General features: G+C 36.0%; 1 protein-coding gene across 1 annotated transcript in view; it reads right to left on the bottom strand.

Moving 5' to 3' along the window:
* LOC127426449 (voltage-dependent L-type calcium channel subunit beta-2-like) overlaps positions 1-23,124 on the bottom strand; it is a 60,797-nt gene that overhangs the window by 10,391 nt on the left and 27,282 nt on the right. The window contains exons 7-13 of the mRNA XM_051673323.1: positions 19,622-19,702; positions 18,139-18,197; positions 15,990-16,099; positions 14,288-14,439; positions 13,531-13,626; positions 10,655-10,825; positions 3,371-3,923 (exon numbers count right to left, since the gene is read on the bottom strand). Coding sequence (XP_051529283.1) covers positions 3,371-3,923; positions 10,655-10,825; positions 13,531-13,626; positions 14,288-14,439; positions 15,990-16,099; positions 18,139-18,197; positions 19,622-19,702 — 1,222 coding nt within the window. The remainder of the gene's footprint in view (positions 1-3,370; positions 3,924-10,654; positions 10,826-13,530; positions 13,627-14,287; positions 14,440-15,989; positions 16,100-18,138; positions 18,198-19,621; positions 19,703-23,124) is intronic.

Genomic DNA, 23,124 nt, shown 5'->3' with positions numbered 1-23,124 from the left:
TGGAAATAAAATATTGATTTATGTTGAAATTATGTAATTATGTGAGAAGAAATCGATGCACACTTCCAATAAATAAATGCACATGAAACACTGATTTAAGTTGATTTGACTCGCAATACCCGGATGACCGTCTGATATAAGGTTGCACCCGTCCCGTAAAATACGCGATTTGTCCCATGTTTAAGCTGGTCAGATGGTGTCACGGTGAAATCGTTCCAGATTGGCAATTTAACATTGATATAAGTTGAAAAATTTGCCCACGGTGGGTAAAGGACCATCTGAAAAGTCCACACATTGTTCTAAAACGTGCTAATACTGTGGAGGGTGTGGTAAGGGACCGTCTGAAAAGTCCACAAATAGTGGTAAAACTGTGGAGTTTGTTCTACATAAATGTTCAATAAGATCAAACAATGTATGAATGCAATCATAAAGACAAGTACAGGTGAAGGAAAAAAATAAACAAATAAAATAAATACAAATTAAAAAATATGTATAAATCATCCAAAATTTATACATTTAAGTGTCCCTTATTTTAAAACTTCAAAAGCGGCAACCCGAGTCTGATACGTCTTCTTAATCCCCGAATGCACGGTTGTTACTCAGAAATTTCAGACCGCTAGATGGCGCCATTGACCAATTCGAATCGAGTATTCCTGAGAGCTGGGTAATAACAAAAGTTAACAAATACAACTGTAACGTAGTATTAACAGGAGTGGTGGTGGCGTACAGGAGTGGTGGTGGCGTAGTGGGCTAAAGCATTGAACTGGTAATCAGAAGGTTGCTGGTCCAATCCCCACAGCCACCACCATTGTGTCCTTGAGCAAGGCACTTAACTCCAGGTTGCTCCAGGGCGATTGTCCCTGTAATAAGGGCACTGTAAGTTGCTTTGGATAAAAGCGTCTGCCAAATGCATAAATGTAAATGTAAATTAACACATATTCTATAAAATAAAGTCTACAATGACAAAAGAAGTAAAAAGAAAGACAATTAACAAAAGTAAAAATGAATGACTTCATACTGTCTGAAAACACTTTGATCAGCATGGAGAACACTTTATCTTCCATGTAGCAGCAAAATATGAATGCAGAAATGGATGCAATGCTTTTACTTCAGTGTTGGTCAGTGCCACACTGACCGCTTGATGGTGCAAGTAAATAACCCAGCTTTGCTTGACCTTTGGCCTAGTTTGTTTACCTATCTGAATGTGAGAGGTTTGTATTTTGAGGAGGTTTTTTTTTTTTTTGAGAAAATTTGAACCTGTAATTCTACAATCTTCATTTTTTACAGCTAATTCCACCTCTGACAAATTCAAAAAGGAAAACGTCTGCTGTTTAAAAATACAAATGTATAAGATAAATAAAAAATAAAAAAAATTCAAAGGAAAAAAATTCCGATTCGTACACTTAAATGAATATTCCAGATTCAATACAAGTTAAGCTAAATCGACAGCATATGTTGAGTACCACAAAAAATTATTTCAACTCGTCCCTTGTTTACTGAATAAAAAAATAATCGTGTTTACAGTGAGGCACTTACAATGGAAGTGAATGGGGGAACGTTAAAATTCTCACTGTTTCAAAAGTATAGCTACAATACATAAACAATATACACTATATTGCCAAAAGTATTCGCTCACCCATCCAAATAATTGAATTCAGGTGTTCCAATCACTTCCATGGCCACAGGTGTATAAAATGAAGCACCTAGGCATGCAGACTGCTTCTACAAACATTTGTGAGAGAATGGGCCGCTCTCAGGAGCTCAGTGAATTCCAGTGTGGTACTGTGATAGGATGCCACCTGTGCAACAAGTCCAGTCGTGAAATTTCCTCGCTACTAAATATTCCACAGTCAACTGTCAGTGGTATTATAACAAAGTGGAAGCGATTGGGAATGACAGCAACTCAGTCACGAAGTGGTAGGCCACGTAAAATGACAGAGCGGGGTCAGCGGATGCTGAGGCGCATAATGCACAGAGGTTGCCAACTTTCTGCAGAGTCAATCGCTACAGACCTCCAAAGTTCATGTGGCCTTCAGATTAGCTCAAGAACAGTGCATAGAGAGCTTCATGGAATGGGTTTCCATGGCCGAGCAGCTGCATCCAAGCCATACATCACCAAGTGCAATGCAAAGCGTCGGATGCAGTGGTGTAAAGCACGCCGCCACTGGACTCTAGAGCAGTGGAGACGCGTTCTCCGGAGTGACGAATCACGCTTCTCCATCTGGCAATCTGATGGACGAGTCTGGGTTTGGCAGTTGCCAGGAGAACGGTACTTGTCTGACTGCATTGTGCCAACTGTGAAGTTTGGTGGAGGGGGGATTATGGTGTGGGGTTGTTTTTCAGGAGCTGGGCTTGGCCCCTTAGTTCCAGTGAAAGGAACTCTGAAAAACCTAAACCTTGTGGAAAGCCTTCCCAGAAGAGTTGAAGCTGTTATAGCTGCAAAGGGTGGGCCGACATTATATTAAACCCTATGGATTAAGAATGGGATGTCACTTAAGTTCATATGCATCTAAAGGCAGATGAGCGAATACTTTTGGCAATATAGTGTATGTGTAAACATGATTTTAGTGTGATAAAATCACTTACAAACCTTTCTGTGTAAAGTTATAGCCAATTTTACAACTTTGTTACCATTAAGATGTAGTCAACAAACACTAAAACCCTAAAATGACTGTAAAAATATAAACACCAAGAATGAATGAAAGTGCTTTAATAAAATTATAAGCTTCACATGTCTGCTTTTAAACCATCAAAAATTGGCCCCCATTCACTTCCATTGTAAGTGTCTCATTGGAACATCGATTTTTTACTTTTTTTAAAGGAGGGACGAGTCAAAATTAATTTTTGTGGTAATCAACATTATGTCACAAATGCTGTCGATTGAGCTCAACTTGTATGAACCCAGAATATTCCTGTAAGTCACTGTTCTAGCTACATATAAACCGACAAAGTGAAACGTTTCGTAACAGCATGGCGTAACCAAGTCTCGTTTGGGGGAATCACGTGACTCGGCCAGTTTTATACGCACTCCGAAGCACTTGTTTGAAACAAACGGTCCTTATATTTTTTGAAAATGCCCATCACGACTGCTGAGGGCAGTAAATCCAATTTGCATTGCATGTATTATTTCCTCCTCAAAAGTACCAAAAGAATCATTAATAAAAGTTAAGGAAAAAGTAAGAATCAGCAGGTGTGTCCAAACCTTTGACTGGTAGTGATCATACTGTCCTATGAAAACACATAACATTGATGTGAGGCAAATCAAGGCCCATGGAGGTGGTCCGCACTAGAGTGTGTAAATGGCAGGGTTGTATTTATGTGTGCCTGTGTCACTGCTCTATGTAATGGTCTCGCGTCCATTCTGTGTCACCTCGTTTCCTGTCCTGTCTCTCCTGGTGATGTTCTCGTTGAGATCTCTGTGGTCCTCTTTGCCTGCTGTTCCTCTCATTGTGGTCATATTCCTTCTCTTTCTCTCTGCGACGATGATGATGATGGTGGTGGTGCTGATGCTGGTTCGGTCGAAGCGTCCGCTCTTCTTCTTCTTCTGTTGGGTGTGTTTGTGTGTGTCCGTGTGAGTGCTCATTGTGAGTGGACTCCCTGCTCTCCAGCGTCTCTTGTCGGGAAAGTGTCTGCACAGTCCGATTGTGATGGTGGTGATGATGTCTGTTGTGGTGATGGTTATGGTGATTGTGTCGTTCAGTCCGGTGTGGATGTGTGGATGAAGATTGGTGGTGTGTGTAATGTGTTTTCCATTCCCTCTGTAGCTGCTGTTGCTCTCTGTTGGCTTTAGTCTCGCTCTCATCGATATCGTCGCCTGCTGGTCGTTCTAAACTTGCTTGCCTCTGAGTTTGGTGATGGTGATGATGATGGTGGTCTTCGTGAAAGCTCCTCCTGTCGACTGTCTTCTGGTCAACCCCTGCGCCCTGGTTTGGCAACACACGCATGGCATAATGCAGTTATTTAGGCTTAGACAAATAATGCAATGGACTATTGTAATAAAACACACACACATGCAAGTCTCAGTTTATATTGCACAGACGAATGTCACAGATCACTGCAAATCACATGTTAAGTGAACCACTAATCTCCTGTTGCATCTGTAGAATGTGATTACACTAGAAATTGGATCTGAAATAGATTAAAAATCAACCAGACCCACCCAAAAATAAAAATTTTGACATCATTTATTCACTCTCATGTCTTTTTAAACCTGTATGAATTTCCTTCTTCGGTGTAACACAAAATGAGATATTTTGAAGAATGTTCAGGCTGTTCGTTTTCATGCAAACAAAAGCACAGTGACCAGGGGCTGTCAAGCTCCGAAAATGACAAAGCACCCTAAAAATGTCAATACGACTTGAGTGCCATATTCCAAGTCTTCTGAAGTCACATGATAGCGTTGTATAAGAAACAGACTGTAATTTAAGTCATTATTCACTGAAAACCTCTGCTGTAGCTCTCAAATCTCATTTGCTTTTCCGCTTATTTCAATTTGGCAGTTGTTCGGAAAAGAGCAACGTGAACATTCCTCAAAATATTTTCATTGTGTGTTCCACAGAAGAAAGAACAACATCAGTAAATGTCAGTAAATGATGACAACATCTGTATTTTTAGAGGGAACTATTCTTTTAGGATAAACCCTAAAAAAACCCTTAGTTTTACTAATTAGTATTCTGAACTTGTTTAAATGAAAGCATGTTTGTGTCTAAGTGTTCAAGTCACTGACACGCTCACACACACACACACACACACACACTTACCACGACTGAGGCTACTCATCTGTAACTGGAGTAGCCTCCTCTGTCTGATAAGCAGCAGTGTTAGTCAACAGAACGATAAGCACATTCTCAGCAAACAGCAGTTTCATAAAATGTACTGTATGATCATAGTACTGTTTGTAATTGTGATGAAGTTTTTAGTTGAAGTAAGATTTGTGTTAGTACCCTTCCTCCATCCATCCCTTCATCATACTCGTTAAAGGTTTTTTGTAAACACTTTTCATTACAGTGACTATATTAGTCATATTATACATTAATAATATTAAATATAGTACCAATAAAAGTATACATTGTCAAATATACATACAAAATCACAGGTTTCCATCACTTTTTATTGTCAGCTGAACCTCTATAATATAATTTATATAATAATAATAATAACAATAATAATAATAATAATAATAATAATAATAAATTATTATAAATATTAATGTCATATTATTATTTTAATATATAGTATTTTTAATAAAAATATATTATAATTATAATATTATATTAATATCATATTATATCAATATTGTATTATTATATTAATATATTATATTATTATAATACAGATTTTCTATGAGCTTATGGAAGTTACATCATGCACTTCCGTTATACCATTGCAACAACACCACGTGGAAGTTCAGGCATCAGCAGCGTTATGTCCTCATGATAGTAACAAAATATAGTTGAAATATTGAATATAGCTTCACACAGACAAGCAAAATCGGTGAGCTGCATGGAGTGTTAGCGACTGACTGAGAAGATAACGCAGCTTGAATAGAAGACTGAAACGCTGATTCAAATACACGAGAGTGAGCAATTTATTGACTCTGTAGCAGCTACTATACAAGGTGCTGAGCCACCAAATGCTAATGTACAGATGCAGATTTTTATACACGGGATTACATCAAATATAGAGCATCCCATCACGGACTTGGCTGATATGTTCACCTGGATATGTCCTAACGACACCGGATTAGCTGCAGAGGCTCTCAAACCAGCCTTCCCTAATGACGCTTCTTACACAGCTTGGTCTGACATCGTCCTCCGCAGAGGCAAATCCAGTAAAAATTAAATAAGAGAGCACCAACGCTCACTCCATCACCTGAACTCTCATTGCAAAACGGATACGATCCATTGATTCTGAACGAAATGTGTGATAATTCTAAGTACATTGAACCTAAAGAAGCTTATCACAGAACTTGCATTAAGGCTAACCAAACCATAAGAAATAGCCCCAAAACCATTGCTAGGCCGAGGGCCAAAGAAACATTGCTAATTCCATATCTAATAAGCCAGACACTATTCTGATTGTGGACTTTATAACCAAGCATTCAAGAATGGCAAAGACTGAAATTTTGACTATGGTTGATACATCTGTCAGAGAGCTAACAGAGCTGTTGCCAGTTATCCTCTCAACATATCCAGCTAATATGAAGATTATTATCCATACTGGGTCCTTTGACATTCTACGAAGGAAAACTGAGATCCTGAAAAAATATTTTACCCTGCTACTAGAGAAACTGAGTGACTGTCAATCGCAACATGTATTCATCTCAGGCCCCATTCCAAATTTAGGAAAAGGAATTGAATCCTTTAGCAGACTCCGTAGCCTGAATACATGGCTGACATCCGCATGCCTCACCCATGGGATAAAGTTCTTTTGGAACTGTAAAGATTGCTTTAAACCTGATGGGGTTCATCCAAACATCATTGGATCCAGACTACTCGGTGCCAACCTGCGTCATGCCCTTGGGATGTCATACCCAACCAAGAATGTGTGGAGAAGTACAAAGGACAGTGCACGAAGGCAGACACTATGTATCTCTCCCTCCTCGCTTGACCCTCTGCTCCACATCACCCAAGGCATTCAGAGGATGTCCCTGTCCCAATCACAGACCCAACGACCCCCCTCCCCCTCTCTATCACACTCACCAATCAAGGAGTTAATCAAAGATGCCAGAAGCTGAGTCAAATTGATCAACTATTAAATAGCAATCACCACAGACCTAATCACTCAGGTGTGTATCAGAGATGAGACAGACCCCATGCCACTTCCGTAAACATACCAGTGATCTTCAATAGCCGGTGGCATGTGGGCCTGGGTAGCTCAGCAAGTATTGATGCTGACTACCACCCCTGGAGTCGCGAGTTCTAAATAAGTTTAAGTGGTTCTCGCTCTCAATGTGGCGTGTGGTAAGTTGTGCGTGGATCGCGGAGAGTAGCATGAGCCTCCACAGACTGTGAGTCTCCGCGGTGTCATGCACAAAAGTTGGGAGCATGGAATTGTCCAAAATCTCTTGGTATGCTGAAGCATTCAGAGTTCCTTTCACTGGAACTAAGGGGCCAAGCCCAGCTCCTGAAAAACAACCCCACACCATAATCCCCCCTCCACCAAACTTCACAGTCGGCACAATGCAGTCAGACAAGTACCGTTCTCCTGGCAACTGCCAAACCCAGACTCGTCCATCAGATTGCCAGATGGAGAAGCGTGATTCGTCACTCCAGAGAACGCGTCTCCACTGCTCTAGAGTCCAGTGGCGGCGTGCTTTACACCACTGCATCCGACGATTTGCATTGCACTTGGTGATGTATGGCTTGGATGCAACTGCTCGGCCATGGAAACCCATTCCATGAAGCTCTCTATGCACTGTTCTTGAGCTAATCTGAAGGCCACATGAACTTTGGAGGTCTGTAGCGATTGACTCTGCAGAAAGTTGGTGACCTCTGCGCACTATGCGCCTCAGCATCCGCTGACCCCGCTCTGTCATTTTATGAGTTGCTGTCATTCCCAATCGCTTCCACTTTGTTATAATACCACTGACAGTTGACTGTGGAATATTTAGTAGCGAGGAAATTTCACGATTGGACTTGTTGCACAGGTGGCATCCTATCACAGTACCACACTGGAATTCACTGAGCTCCTGAGAGCGGCCCATTCTTTCACAAATGTTTGTAGAAGCAGTCTGCATGCCTAGGTGCTTCATTTTATACACCTGTGGCCATGGAAGTGATTGGAACACCTGAATTCAATTATTTGGATGGGTGAGCGAATACTTTTGGCAATATAGTGTACATGGATTTACGGTCTCAGAAGTGGAGGCAACTGAGACTCGTCCTCCGCCACCCGGATTGAGGTGAGTAACCGCGTCACCACGAGGAGCTAGTAAGTAGTGGGAATTGGGCATTCCAAAATTGGGGAAAAAGGGGATAAAAAATAAATAAATAGCCGGTGGCATGGTCAAGCAAATCATAGCAATCACAGATCATCTAGTTACTGTCTCAGTAATCTTAAAGTTGTCCAGCTACAACCAGTCTACCCTCCTGTTACAGAATCCTTACAGCTGAAATTAACCCTTCTTAATGTCAGATCACTGGCTAACAAATCTTTTTTGATTAGTGATCTGATGATTGAAAATAATTTGCAATGTATATTTTTAGTTGAGACCTGGCTTACCAACACTACAAGAGTAGCAACACTGATAGAGGCTTGTCCTCCAATCTATCATTTTTATCAGTCAGTCAGACAAAACAGGAAGGGAGGAGGGATTGCAACCATTCTCTCTACACAGTTTGCATGTAATGACATTGACCTGGGTGAATTTACATCATTTGAATATCTTGCTCTTGAGCTCAAAGCAGAATTCTCAGTGCTCATCATTACATTATATTGGTCACAGAGATATTCATTGATATTTCTACAGGAATTCTCAGAGCTGATCTCACTTGGTATGACTAGATATGACAAATTAATCCTGAATGGAGACCTGAAAATTCATATTAATAAAAAGAGTGACTCCAAAACTATGGAGCACATGAATTTACTGGAAAGCTTTGAACTCACCCAACATGTAAATGAACCCTCTTATCAGCATGGTAACACTCTAGACTTAGTAATAACAACAGGGTTAAATATTGATAATATTTCAGTATTTCATTATTGTGTGTTCTTTGATGCCAATCTAATCTTAAAAAAGGCTAGAAGGGAATTTTTGGTTCAAAAGCGATTTCTAGACCGCAAGGCAGAAGCAAAGTTCTCTAATGTTAGCAAATTATTTGAACCATTCAGTTGTGACTGCTCTTTAAATGACATTGTCATCTGTTTTACATACTATTGCTCCGCTTAACCTTTGTGCATCAATTTAGAAAAGTTACTCAGAGGACAAAAATGTCCACGTCAAAAAACTGCCATAAAAATATTATATATTAATATTATTTTCCACTTTCACTGACTTAAATTTTTTAACCAACATCAGTCCTGATCATAACTACCAAATATTCATTCATTTTCAGGATTTTAACCCTTTAAATGCCAGTTTGTTTACATAATGCCACTGTTGTTTTTTATGAAAAAAATAAAATAAAATAATAATAATATTTTCTATATAATAAATGCTAAAATGATTAAGTATAAGTAAAGGGTTTATCACAGTCTGGGATATGTCAATGATTAGCAACAACATTGATGCATTTGATACATTATTATTTTTTGTGCAGTGTCAGATTAAAAAAACCCTCACACTCAGGACCTTAGAGGACAAAAATGTCCGCGTCAAAAAAATGCCATAAAAATATTATATATTAATATTTCAGTCTTATGTTACATTAATTATGCCATTTTATCTGTTTTTTTGTGAAGCACTCTGAGCTGCATTTTTTTTTGTATGAAAGGTGCTATATAAATAAAAGTTTATTATTATTATTATTATTATTATTATTATTACTATAATATTAAAAATATGATTATAAAGTAATAATAATTATATTTTAGAATTTTTTTTTTTTATAATATATTTATAATTTGATTGTACCAATAAAAGTATAATGTGTAATTACAAGCAGTTTGGTCAAATATACACACAAAATCACAGGTTCCCATCACTATTTTTTTTTTTTTTTTTGTCAGCTGAACCTCTATAATATAATTTATATAATAATAATAATAATAATTAATATATTATAAATATTATTAATACATCATATTATTATATTAATATTATATTATACTTTAAAAATATATTATAATTATAATATTACATTAAAATGATATTATATTATTAAAATATAATTATAAAATATTATATTAATTTTTTATATCAATATTATATTAATATATTATTATAATACAATATTAAAAATATTATTATAAAGTAATAATAGTTATATTTAAAAAATATATAATATATTTATAATTTGATTGTGCCAATAAAAGTATAATGCGTAATTACAAGCAGTTTGGTCAAATATACACACAAAATCACAGGTTCCCATCACTATTTTTTTTTTTGTCAGCTGAACCTCTATAATATAATGTATATAATAATAATAATAATAATAATTAATATATTATAAATATTATTAATACATCATATTATTATATTAATATTATATTATACTTTAATAAAAATATATTACAATTATAATATTACATTAAAATGATATTATATTATTATAATAGAATTATAAAATATTATTAATTTTATTACATCAATATTATATTAATATATTATTATAATACAATATTAAAAATATTATTATAAAGTAATAATAGTTATATTTTAGAACATATTTTATAATATATTTATAATTTGATTGTTTTACTTGACATTTTATTTCCAAAATATTTATTTATTTCACATACTTTGATACACAATTTCTGTTTGTGATTTTTTTGTGATTTTTGAGTAACTATTATGTCAAATAAGTGTTTATTTAATTTCAGCAATTTAGTGTACAGTGTGTCTCATTTGCTGCCATAAAATTTAATATGATATACTGTATTTTATATAGTATATCAGCATCATATCAGTCTTAAGCCACCCTGTGCTCACTAGAGATTGATGTTGGCCTTTGACTCTATTGCTAAAGAGTTGAAGTTGTATAAGCACCTTAAGTTGTGTATTAGACTGCGGTTCAGGACAGACAGCTGGAGCATCAGTCTCTGTGGTCTGACTGACACTGGGAGGATGAGTGGACTTCCAGTACGCTTCCAGATAATCAGCCATGTGCTCACAGGCGTCTTCTAACTGATTCTCATCCAGAATGATGTCAAACAGCTCCTGCATATAGAACAAACACAGAGTGAACAGTGTGTGCTTGATATTTAAATCAGTTAATGCATTAACTTCAAACCTTTTGCATGTATATAACATACAGTAACTGTTGTGAAAAACTTGGCTGGAACTAAACCTTATTTTTAATAAAACTTTAGCAAATCCACATGGAAGCTGACCTATTTAATACTTTGAGAATACATGAAATGGAGGGTTAAAAATGATTTACACACTTGTTGACACAGTCAATCTGTCAGTCTTGTCTCTCAGGGTCTGTTTGAAGTCTGGTTCTGTTCTCACAGATTTAATGTCACACTTTCCTGCAGACTAGTTTAAAATGATCAATATAAAAACAGCTTTATTATAGTTATACGCCAGCTAACAATGTTTGGTTCTGGGAACAGATATTCTAACGTTCTCACTTGGCGCAGCAAGAATTTTGTTTTAAGGAAATAGAACGTTCCCTGCAGGTTTAGGGAATGTTCCCCTAATGTTCCCCTAATGTTATCCTAACGTTCTCCTAACATTCTTCTTAGCTCTTTTGTAACCCTACTGTATGTCAATAACAAATCTACAATCCATGTCTTGTTCTGATCCATTGTTTAATTAATGATAATAAATTCACACGTAATATGGAGTGATGGATAAATTAATGTATAATTTAATATCCATCCATTCATTTGTTTTTATCCCAGCTTATCCTGTATAGGGTCGTGGGGATGCTCGAGCCAATCCCAGCAACCTCAGGTTTAAATAGATTAAATTAATTTGGATGATATTACATCTTCCAGATTAATTTAACCTTTTATGTAACACTATTATACTGAAAACTGAGCCTTGATTTTTGCGTTTTTCTCAGGTTCCTCAGCACTGGACATTAATATGCACATACTGAAGTAAATTATTCCAAATAACCAATGACTTCAATACAGCAGAGGGTTTTTTTAAATCAGAAATTTACTGACAGACATTAAAAATGAAATAAATATTCTATTAACAGGGATAGTTAATAGATAGAAAATTCTCTCATGATTTACTCATCCTCATGCCATCCCAGATGTGTATGACTTTCTTTCTTCTGCAGAACACAAATGAAGGTTTTTAGAAGAATATCTCAGCTCTGTAGGTCCATACAATGCAAGTGAATGGTGACCAACAATTTGAAGCTCCAAAAAGCACATATAGCCATCATAAAAGTAATCCATACGACTCCAGTGTCTCAGACGCAATATAATAGGTGTGGATGATAAACATATCAATATTTAAGTCCTTGTTTTTTTTTACTGAAAATCTACACTTTCACTTTAACTTTTTGGTGTGGAAGTGACTTTTACTTTACTTTTTTACTTTTCAAAGGTGGAGATTTATGACAAAAAATAAAAAAAAAATAAAAAAATAAAATAAATACTTATATATTGATCTGTTTCTCACCCAAACCTATCATTTCGCTTCTGAAACACCAGAGTCGTATGGATAACTTTTATGCTGCCTTTATGTCCTTTTTGGAGCTTCAAAGTTCTGGTCACCATTCACTTGCATTGTATGGACCTACAGAGCTGAAATATTCTTCTAAAAATCTTATTTTGTGTTCTACAGAAGAAAAAAAGTCATACACATTTGGGATGGCATGAGGGTGAGTAAATCATGAGAGAATTCTCATTTTTGGGTGAACTATCCCTTTAACTAGGCTAACATTAGATTGATTTCTTACCACTGAAATTTACAGTTTAGCGGAGATGTCTGCTTCTCTTCATTTGCAGTCAATAGACAAAAAAATTATATGAGTTAAATATTTATCAAATCAATAACATATATATTTAATCTCACATCTAGAAGTAATTATTGACTGAAATCGATAAACGCATGTCAATCAGTGAGTCGGTTCACCAGAATGACTGTTAATTTTTAGAGTATGTGCAGATTTCTGTAGAAGAATTAAACTCGTGCGGATCATTTGTGCGTGCATGTATCAGAGTAAGCTAGGAAGATAGAAGGCACGTATTATATGATTTGTGTATGCTTATCACATTTGCTCATTATAATGCGTTCAGATCCCAACCAATGTGATCTACATTTAATTAAAAGCTGTACTGCACTAATATCAGTCATTGTCAGTTTATCATTTGTAAAAACAAATAACCATTAGAGAATATTCTCTATAAGTTCTTTTTAGGTTGTCAACAAAAACGTTCCTGCAACATTCTGGAAACGTTAGTTTCTTATAATAATAATAATAATAATAATAATAATAAAAAATAAAATAATAAAAAAAAAAACATTAGAAAACGTTCTGTATTAGCTCTTAATAGGTTATCCCACAAAACCTCCCTGCAACATTCTGGGAAGGTTAGTTATGGTTATTAAATATAAAACCTACAAATAACCAACAGAGAACGTTCTGTAAAAGTTATTTTAAAAAAAACAAAAAAAAACTCCCTGCAACATTCTGGGAATGATTTTTTATGCTTATAATCGTAAAGAGAACGTTCCTAGAACGTTAAGAATCAGTTGCCAAAAAATAACCAAACGGGAACCATATGCTAACGTTAGGGGAACGTTCTGTGTTATATTATATTATGCAGAAATGTTTATGTGAGGGTTAGGTTTAGAAGAAGGTAATAGAAAATGTTATTGGTTCAATACAAAACAATAGAGGTCAATGGAAGTCTGCACTATGATTGTAAAACAAACACATGTGTGTGTGTACTCACAGAGGGGCACTGTGCCAGTTTGTCTGCTGCCACCATCTGAACATTGAGATGTTTGGCCTGAGACTTCCCTCTAGACTTTATTAACCTCTGAAGAACCTGAGAGATCCAGAGTCACAACAATGATTATCAACACCATGACAATGACCACAGTGTGACATCATCATCATCAAAATACCAGCACAGTGTGATTTTAGCTGGGACTCAATGGAAGACACTGGCTGTGAGCTGCCTCGTTGTATACTGACTAAATAGGCACCCTTCTAAGGCAGCATCCTAACTGAAATGGAACCTCATTAGAAAGCGTTGATTTTTCATCAATACATTTTGGTAGCCAGTAAAATCAACTTTCTGCTCGATTCATTTCGACTCTGTCTGCCATCTTGAATCAGCATTTTCAGTATGTTTTTCGCAATGCATTATGGAATTGCCTTATGAAGTGCACTTGTGATACTGCCTTAAAACTCTGCCATCTTAGAAGGCAACATCACTTTGCAGCCTACACTTTGGAACAGCCTTTGCATCCGGATGCTCCTGTGATTGCTTAAAATGGTGTCTAGTTAGCTCAGTAGGGTGTGGAAAAGAGTGTATGTGAATGTAGTTGTTTATAATTGTTCTCGCATTTCTCGTTAGTTTTTTCTAAACTGTCCAATATTAGAAAGACATCACGAATCACAGCAAACCATGGCACCACTTTAGGACATTACGACGAGGCAGAGGAATAGTGAATGTGTGCATTTGAACTGTTCTGTGTGTGCACCTTTGGAGAGGTGATCTTGACGTAGACAATAATCGGAGCTAAGGAGGTCTTTCCCAGTTGAGCTGGATGGTTGATCGTGTCCGCGTCTAGAACAACCAGTTGTAATGTGCGAGCCAGCTCAAAGATTCTCTCGATCTCACTCTGTACCTCCGCTGCAAACACACACATATGTACACATATATTTAACAAAAGCAAGGTAGGAGCCTACTATAGTTTTCCAGACAATATAGAGATCTAGGTCAAACATGTAACATTGAAGTGTCTTTTTTCAATGCGCACACTTTCTCCTGTCCAAATGGTTCATATGAAGTGTCAACTATACTGTAAGTTATTGGTAAGTTGACTTTCTGAAGAGTGTGAATATTGTGATTCTGTGATGCTTTCTATACATTTCTCTATTTGATGAGTGGACCAACATGTCATCTTCTGCTTCAACCAATGGTGTGAGTTTGGGGCGGGACTACCTGTAATAATGTATTCATCAGGGAAATGACTAGTGTGTCTGAGCAATGAAAGCCAGACATACTTCAACTTTACATAAAAATAAATGTACTTAATGAGACAAAAATCTAAAAAATGCATATAAATAAATAACATATTTTAACATACACTTTGGCCTTTTTCATGGCAAAATTCAGGTTAAAATAAAAAAACAGGTAAAACAGCTAAAACTCTATATAAAATGTTTAAAATCCATTTTAAATAAAAAAAAAACTATTTTGCAAACTGAAATAATATATGGTATAAACCATTGAAAAATAAAAACAGAAAATTATTCTGAATTTGAGAGAAAAAAAAATTAATAGAAATAATACATAAACAATAAATAAATAATATATTTGTTTGTTTTTTTAATGGCATGCCAGCTTCTATTGCTGTTTTCATGGTTCCAGGTTAAAATATTAAATGTTAAAACAGCTAAATGTTTAAGACCTAACTTTATTAATAATAATAATTTAAATAAACCTCTGAAACTGATTCTGGACTGGAGACATTACGGACACTACATTGTGATTTTCTGTAAAGCTGCTTTGAAATTCTGTGTATTGTGAAAAGCACAATACAAATAAAAATGACTGACTTAAATAATAAATCTAACATAAAAATATATAAATATATTAAAAAGGAAATATTATACTGTATAAAATTATTCTGAATTTTAGGGGAAAAAATTATTAACAAAAATAATAAATATAAATACTTTTTTTTTTAACACCATACCAGCTTATATGGATATTTTCGTGACAAAATCCAGGTTAAAATATAAAAAGAGTTAAAACAACTAAAACCCTGTATAAGATGTTTAAGATCCATTTGAAATAAAAATGATAAAACTGACTTTTAAATAAATAATAAGCTTAAACTAAAAACTACATAAATATATTACAAATGTAATATACAATAATAAAAAAAAAATAAAAAATAAAAAATCAACAACAACAACAGAAAATGATTGCTTTAACTAACAGTATTTCCAGATTTGAGAATATACTATTCAGCTCTTTATAGTGTTTGAAGGCAAGTTCATTTGTGACTGTACAAGAGACTACAATGAGTGTATCAAGACCTTTAGTTAAAGGACTTCATATAATATAAAATGTAATATAATTCATATAATACAAGGTAGATCATCTAAACTACCGGTAACAGTAAACAGATTTTTTAGTCTTACACTTATAAACATAAATTGACTCTCTCTCACCTAAGTTGGAGCGTGTGTTTGAGCGCTCGATGATGACGTGTTTACTGGGGTTGTTCAACACAGAGCGCTTGGCAAGAGAAATATCAGCCGTGACACGCGTGATGGAAATCCTGAATGAGAGAAAACGAGAGCGAAAGAGAGTCATTAACTGTTTCTTGGAGATTAAACTCTCTCAACAGTTTAACAGGTAAAGAGAAAGTAAATCATGTTTTAGAACTGACAGATAGTAGTCAATTCCACCAAATAACATTTTGCAATGCATGTTGGTGGAAAGTATTTTTTCCCCATCAGTCTTCAGAGTTAGGGGCATTTTATCAATTGTTATCCTATGTTAAAATAAGATAGAAGAATGTGTTTGTTGCGCCGTCTCTCACTGCTTTTTAGCATCTTGCGCATGAGCGGCATGTTTTTAAGATGCTGTATTAAGTTAAACTTCAACGGTTAAAAATGCACCTCAAGTCTAAAAACATTCATTAATTTATTCACTATTACACAGCAAATGCCACATGGTTTAATATATGGTGAAAGAGTGAGTGAAGTAAATTCATAGTTACTGACGCTAACTGCTCATTCTGTACAATGTGAAGTCCCCGTTCACACCGCAAGCAACACAGAGCGACAAAGCGACAGGATGCCATTAATTTTCAATGAGAGCACAGCAACTACCGGCGACAAACCGTTAGCGACAAGATGTGGCTGTGGCAAACGACACGACAAAGTTCACGCGTGTGATCGGCTAAGCACAAAAAAGCAGGAAAATGTATTGAGCAAAGTGGGGGACAGCGAACAGTCTATTACCACCCCCCCCCCCCATCAGTACTCAACATTAGTTAACATGAACTAACAATTAAAACTGTTAATGTTAATTTAAACACATATATAAAACTTTTAAATCAAATGTTGCATATGTTAACATTAGTTAATGCACTAGGAACTAACGTGAACTAACACTGAAAAAAGTTAACAAAGAAAGGAAAAAATAAATCGTTAATTGTTAGTTCACAATACCTAATGCTAACAAATTGAATAGTTGATCAGCACAAAACCACCCAAACAGAGCGCAGAAGTTAGGAAATAGCCAACATTTGGGACGGGATCATTTTGACAGGCTTCGCGATTTAGATTGTAATATGATCAACATCGGATCATCTCATAAAGATGTTGTCATCTCATTGTTTTCCCGCACACGGCTGCTAGATGGCGCCATTAGCTCGTGCAATACTACCGTAACTGAAGCTGTCAATGTAGCCCTTTTACAGGAATAGTCGAATAATCGTTCTAATAATCGTTAGATTAATCGATTATCAAAATAATCATTAGCTATAGCCCTACTTAAGACTAGTACATACAACTAAAAAGATCTGAGTCAGATACGTCAAAAAGAAAATTACTGCCTGTCTGAAGAAAGCCTTATGGTGCATCCCAAATCGTACACTTCTCCACTATTCTTCGTCATCTTGAAGTGTGAGCAGTGCGAGTAGTACATGCACATTGAAAATGCAACAAAAAGAAGTGTATAGTGAGTACCCGGGTGATGCACTTCTTCAACCGTCACCCCACGCTGTGTGAATATGCATGCTGTTAGATATACAAGTGTTGAACTGAGGTTGGCTTATGCACTAAAGCTAGCAGCAACACATCGCATGGCGTTTAAAACGTCACTTCCGTCAGCTGTTAAACGGCTTATGCTTCTGTGTTGTAAAAATACTACACTTTGAAAATTCATACACTACATGGCTGAGTGCATGGTGTATATATTAGGTACATAGTGAATAGTGTGTCATTTGGGACATAGCTTTAGAATGTTTAAACCTTTTCATACTTGTTACTCAAATTTGGTACCCAAGTGTAAAACCCTGATTCAAATGTATCACATCATAACACACATATAATTCCGGGGTTTGACGTAAATGTCACACTGGGAATCCAGTACATTTTGCTCTGAGGGAATACTGCAGTCAGGAGAAAGCATGTGACCCAGCATTGTGTGCATGTACCAGCATGGCCAATTAAGGCAATGAGATGTGACTATTTAAAGTAACTTTGTGCACTCACATGACACACACACACAAATATATAAACTACCCCAAAGGAGGGCCAAAGAGGAAGAGAACAGACAGAGAGAGACCAGAAGAGCGTAAAGACTTACCTCCCCTCAAACCGGTGTTTCAGAAAGTCAAACAAAGCTTTCTGCATCATATCTGTCACCTGTTCACACCAATAAAGGAAAACATCTGTTTTTAATCTGTTCCACAAATTAACGTAAATATAATTTATGATGCATAAAGAAATAATAACGTATACACATTACACACAACTACTTATTATAATAAAGCATTCTAAACATAACAAAACAGTAAACAAACTTAAAATTTTACACATGTAAACAATGAAGTAACACAGATTTATGCACAATTGTAAAATGTTTAGTCAGACTATCCTAGAAATATCAGGGAATTTTAAAATGGTGTTTTCCAGGCCTGGAATAGTCACGGAAATTACTAAAACGTCAAAAGTCATGGAATATTCACTTTTATAGAGTGAATATATATTTTCCTAGTTTTTCTCTGCTCTGAAATATTTCATGAGCTAGATATTGCTCATTGGTGGTGAGCCACAGTGATGCCTGATTTGTCAGTGAATGAGTCAGTTCTTCTCAAGAATTAGTCAAAATGGTGAACAAATTGGTTGGAATCAAAATTAATAAAAACAGTATTCAGTCATCACAAATGCCTGGAAAAGACATGGAAATTCATTGGTCAAAAAGGGTGGGAACTCTGTATTTTCAAGGATAGTTCACTCTAAAAATTTTAATTTTGTCATCATTTAGTCACCCCTCATGTCGCCTAAAACCTTTAAGTTTTTTTATTTCATCTGTGAAACACAAAGGGAGAAATTATGCTGAAAGACCAGGCTGCTCTTTTTCACACAACAAAAGTAGAGGACGACTCGAATGTTAGTCAAAACAGTCAAAAATGAATCGTAAAAGTAGTCAATATGCTACAAACTTTGATTTGAAGCAAAAAAGTATTAGAAAATCAGACTAAACGACAAGGGCTGTGAATCGGTTAAAACATTTTAGAGTTTTCTTTTCTTTCTTTTTTTTTTATTATTTGGAATGCCCAATTCCCAATGCGCTCTAAGTCCTCGTGGTGGCGTAGTGACTTGCCTCAATCCGTGTGGCGGGGGACGAATCTCAGTTGCCTCCGCGTCTGAGACCGTCAATACGCGCATCTTATCATGTGGCTAGCTTGTGTGTAGTTAATCGCCAAACAATTCCACTATTCATTTTCAAGTTGAAATAACAGACTGATGGCTTCAGCGGAAGCACATACCATCCATTAGCAACCTCAGAGCTCACGGTTAGGTCTGTCTTTGAAGATTGAATAAGTCGTTGTTATTAATCAATTCTCCAATGGAAAAAATGAAAAGGGATTTTTACTTTCGAAAACTGACAAACGCTATATTAGACTACACTGTCATATAGCATTCTGCTAAATGTTGTGTTCCACGGAGAGATAAACATCATACATGTTTTAAGTGATATGACGGTGAATTTTCATTTTTCTGTGAACTATTCCTTCAGCATGTTCTCTATGAAGTGACTGATAATGCTCTTTGGAGGGCCTGACCTCATATCCCTTGAGGGAGGGTCCCACCAGCACCACTGGTCTCATAGAGGGCACCACATCATACTGAGGAACATGCTCTGTCTGTGGAGCAGCGCAAAAACACAGCGTTAGCCTCTCAGATGTGTGCACGCACACACATGTAAACGCACCACACACACTGAACACCCAATGTACAGTCACACCTATGAGAAATACAAGGGCAATACAGTAGATTTGTGCTTTACCAGCCAAAAATGAACTGCAGGTACTAACTGTTCAGGTGTCAAACTTAATTTCAGATGCATGAGGATGTACTGTTGTGTTGGTACATTTCTCGGATTTAAGTTAAATGATGTGGTTTTTTTTCTTCTTACATGAGTGAATCAAAAGACACAGACAGTCGCATTTTTACAATGAAAAGTGCACTTCACTACAGAAGACACAAATAACTGATATAATGCAAATTACTAAAATTAGATTTGACACCCATCAGATTAGCTGTATAATGTAACTGCATTATGTATCACAGACAATTTGGCAAAACAAAAATTGGGGTCAAAATTGGATAAGCTGTAATTAACCCTAACCCTTAAGTTTTTGCCAGTAACACTTTACAATAAGGTCCTATTTGTTCACATTAATCAGTGCACTTGATCTTATAAACTAAAGATTAACTATAGATTTTCTTCAGCATTTAATGTTGGTTTTGGTTAATGTTAATTTATGCAATACAATCGTTTATTGTTTGTTCATGTTAGTTCACAATGCATTAAATAAGGTTAGCGTATACTATTAAAACAATAAAATACATTAGTTTATACTGTATTGAAATTAACATGAACCAAGACTAATAAGTGCTGCTAAAGTGTTGTTTATTGTTAGTTCATGTTAACTAATGAAGTTAACTAATGTTAAAAAATACAACCCTTATAGTAAAGTGTTACCTTTTCAGCTTATTTGTACCATTAACATTATTATTATTATTATTATTTTTAATTATTTATTATCTTTTTTTCTCCCCAATTTGGAATACCCATTTCCCAATGCGCTCTCTAAGTCCTCGTGGTGGCGTAATGACTCGCCTCAATCCGGGTGGCGGAGGACGAATCTCAGTTGCCTCCGCGTCTGAGACCGTCAATACGCGCATCTTATCATGTGGCTAGCTTGTGTGGAGGCTTCACACTATTCTCCGCGGCATCCAGGTACAACTCACCAAGCGTCCCACCGAGAGTGAGAACCACATTACAGCGACCACGAGGAGGTTACCCCATGTGACCCTCCCTAGCAACCGGGCCAATTTGGTTGCTTAGGAGACCTGGCTGGAGTCGCTCAGCACCCCCTGGATTCCAATCCGTGACTCCAGGGGTGGTAGACAGCGTCAATACTCGCTGAGTTACCCAGGCCCCCAACATTATTATTATTTGAGGAAAACAAAAATAAATTCTATAATTTGGTGGTGGCGTAGTGAACTAAAGCACTGCGCTACTAAGCAAAAGGTTCTTGGTTCAATTCCCACAGCCACCACCATTTTGTCCTTGAGCAAGGCACTTAACTCCAGGTTGCTCCAGGGGGATTGTCCCTGTAATAAGGGCACTGTAAGTTGCTTTGGATAAAAGCGTCTGCCAAATGCATAAATGTAAATAATTAAAACTCATGATTTTGAATGCAATATGAAAATTCTGCCTAAGTCTGGTTAATTTATTTTAATTAAATAAATAACTGATTAATAAAATGTTAACAAGTACATGCACCGATTGACATATTGAATGGGTGTTTATTTAATACAAAGATTTGCTAAAGTCATGGTTTTGTAATAAATGAAAACATTGTGCATTGTAGCCTCTATATAACACGATTACATTTGTTTCTCATGTTAAAGCCGCAGTGTGTGATTTCCACGTCACTGGGGACAACAGACGGAATTGCAAAAACAATGACTGTTCTCGAACAGTTTTCCCAAACACTTTTCCCATCTGCCATTGGTCGGGTTAAACAGATAGCCCCGCCCCTAAACAGTGTTATTATAGTTTGGGATTTTTAATTTCGTTTTTATTTCTGTTATTTTGCATTTATAATTTAGTTTAGTTTTTGTTAGTTTTCACACTTTGTCTGTTAGTTTTAGTTTTCTCAGTGTTTTCTAGTTTCAGTTTATTAGGTTTTATGGTATCATTTATAATGTCTAACATCATTCAGTTTCTTGTGTTACCTCATTCTAGTGGCTTTATCACGTTTAATTAAGAATTAAGATTGTAAATGTTTCACATTTTGTAATATAGGGTAAGGATGGATAAAGTGGGACAGTTAAGCTTTACCCCTTGTATCCATATGCATTTATGTAAATGGTTAAAAATCATTACTAAACTAATCTTCGAGAATTAAACAATTCACTTTTTGGAGGGCTTTAAATTGATGATTTTGGCAGAGCTCAATTCATGACCACCAGTGGGAAAAGAAAATGACAGAAATTGGAAGCAAAGGTGATAAAAAAGTAAAAGTTGACTTAATGTTTGTAAATGTTACATAATGATTATTTATGCTGTGAAAGTGTGTACATTTTTTTTTTTTTAATTTCAAATCATTTGTAGATATTTTCTATGGAATTGTTTTTCCTCTGTCCCACTGCCAAAAAAAAAAAAAAAAAAGAAAAAACTGGAATTTAGTCAAAAGAGGGTCTCCAAAGGTTTTTCTTCCCAGTCTTGAGTATTTCTTCACTTTTGTTTTTGACTAAGGCATGAGATATCCTAAGCTTTCTATAAAGGTATAATGTCAGTTTATGTGGCATTTGGATCATTTTTAAAAGTGGAAAGAAAAGTAACATTTCCAAAAGTGCCCATATTCACCCTACTGTGTATAAAAAAAACTACAATTAAAATTAATTCAAGGTAATTTTGATTTTAGGCCTATTGTAGTTAGTTTTGGAGATATGAAAAAGTATTTTACTTTTGTTTCAGTTTTTTCCAATCATTTCAGTTTTTATTTTTATTTCAGTTAACAAAGATGTTTTCATTTAGTTTCCGTCTTATTTTTCATTAACGATAATTACATTGCCCCAAACTCACTCCACTGACTGAGTCGATGTTGTTGTGTTGGACTGGTTGTGATGCTCAAACGGAGCAATGTTTTGAGAGTGTCATAAAGCCACGGTGCTTTATGCTTGTTTACGCTTATCCAAAATTATTAATTCATATCTAGAAGCCCCATTCTCTGTTAGACATGCACAAACACACACACACACAAGCAAAAATATAAAGCAGCGTAATAGAGAAATGGTGGGAAACACACAGTGATGCAGCTGGAGTCCTCTGCCTAACTTACCGACTTCTGCCTCTGTTTAGCTGAGGAGATTAGAAGGAAAACACATAGAAGGAGGTTTGAAAGATTGAGATACAGTGGGACAGAGACAGGGAGAGAGAACGGACAGAGTGAGTGAAATGAGTCGACATGAACAAGCGAAACGGGCTGTGCGTGCGTCTGCTTGTGCGGCAGGTGACAGATGCAGCCATACGGGCGAATGCAGGACAAAG

Source organism: Myxocyprinus asiaticus, chromosome 1, assembly GCF_019703515.2.
Source record: "Myxocyprinus asiaticus isolate MX2 ecotype Aquarium Trade chromosome 1, UBuf_Myxa_2, whole genome shotgun sequence".
Taxonomy (NCBI): domain Eukaryota; kingdom Metazoa; phylum Chordata; class Actinopteri; order Cypriniformes; family Catostomidae; genus Myxocyprinus; species Myxocyprinus asiaticus.
The sequence above is the reverse complement of the archived record's forward strand: the minus strand, read 5'-3'. Positions and strand labels throughout refer to the sequence as shown.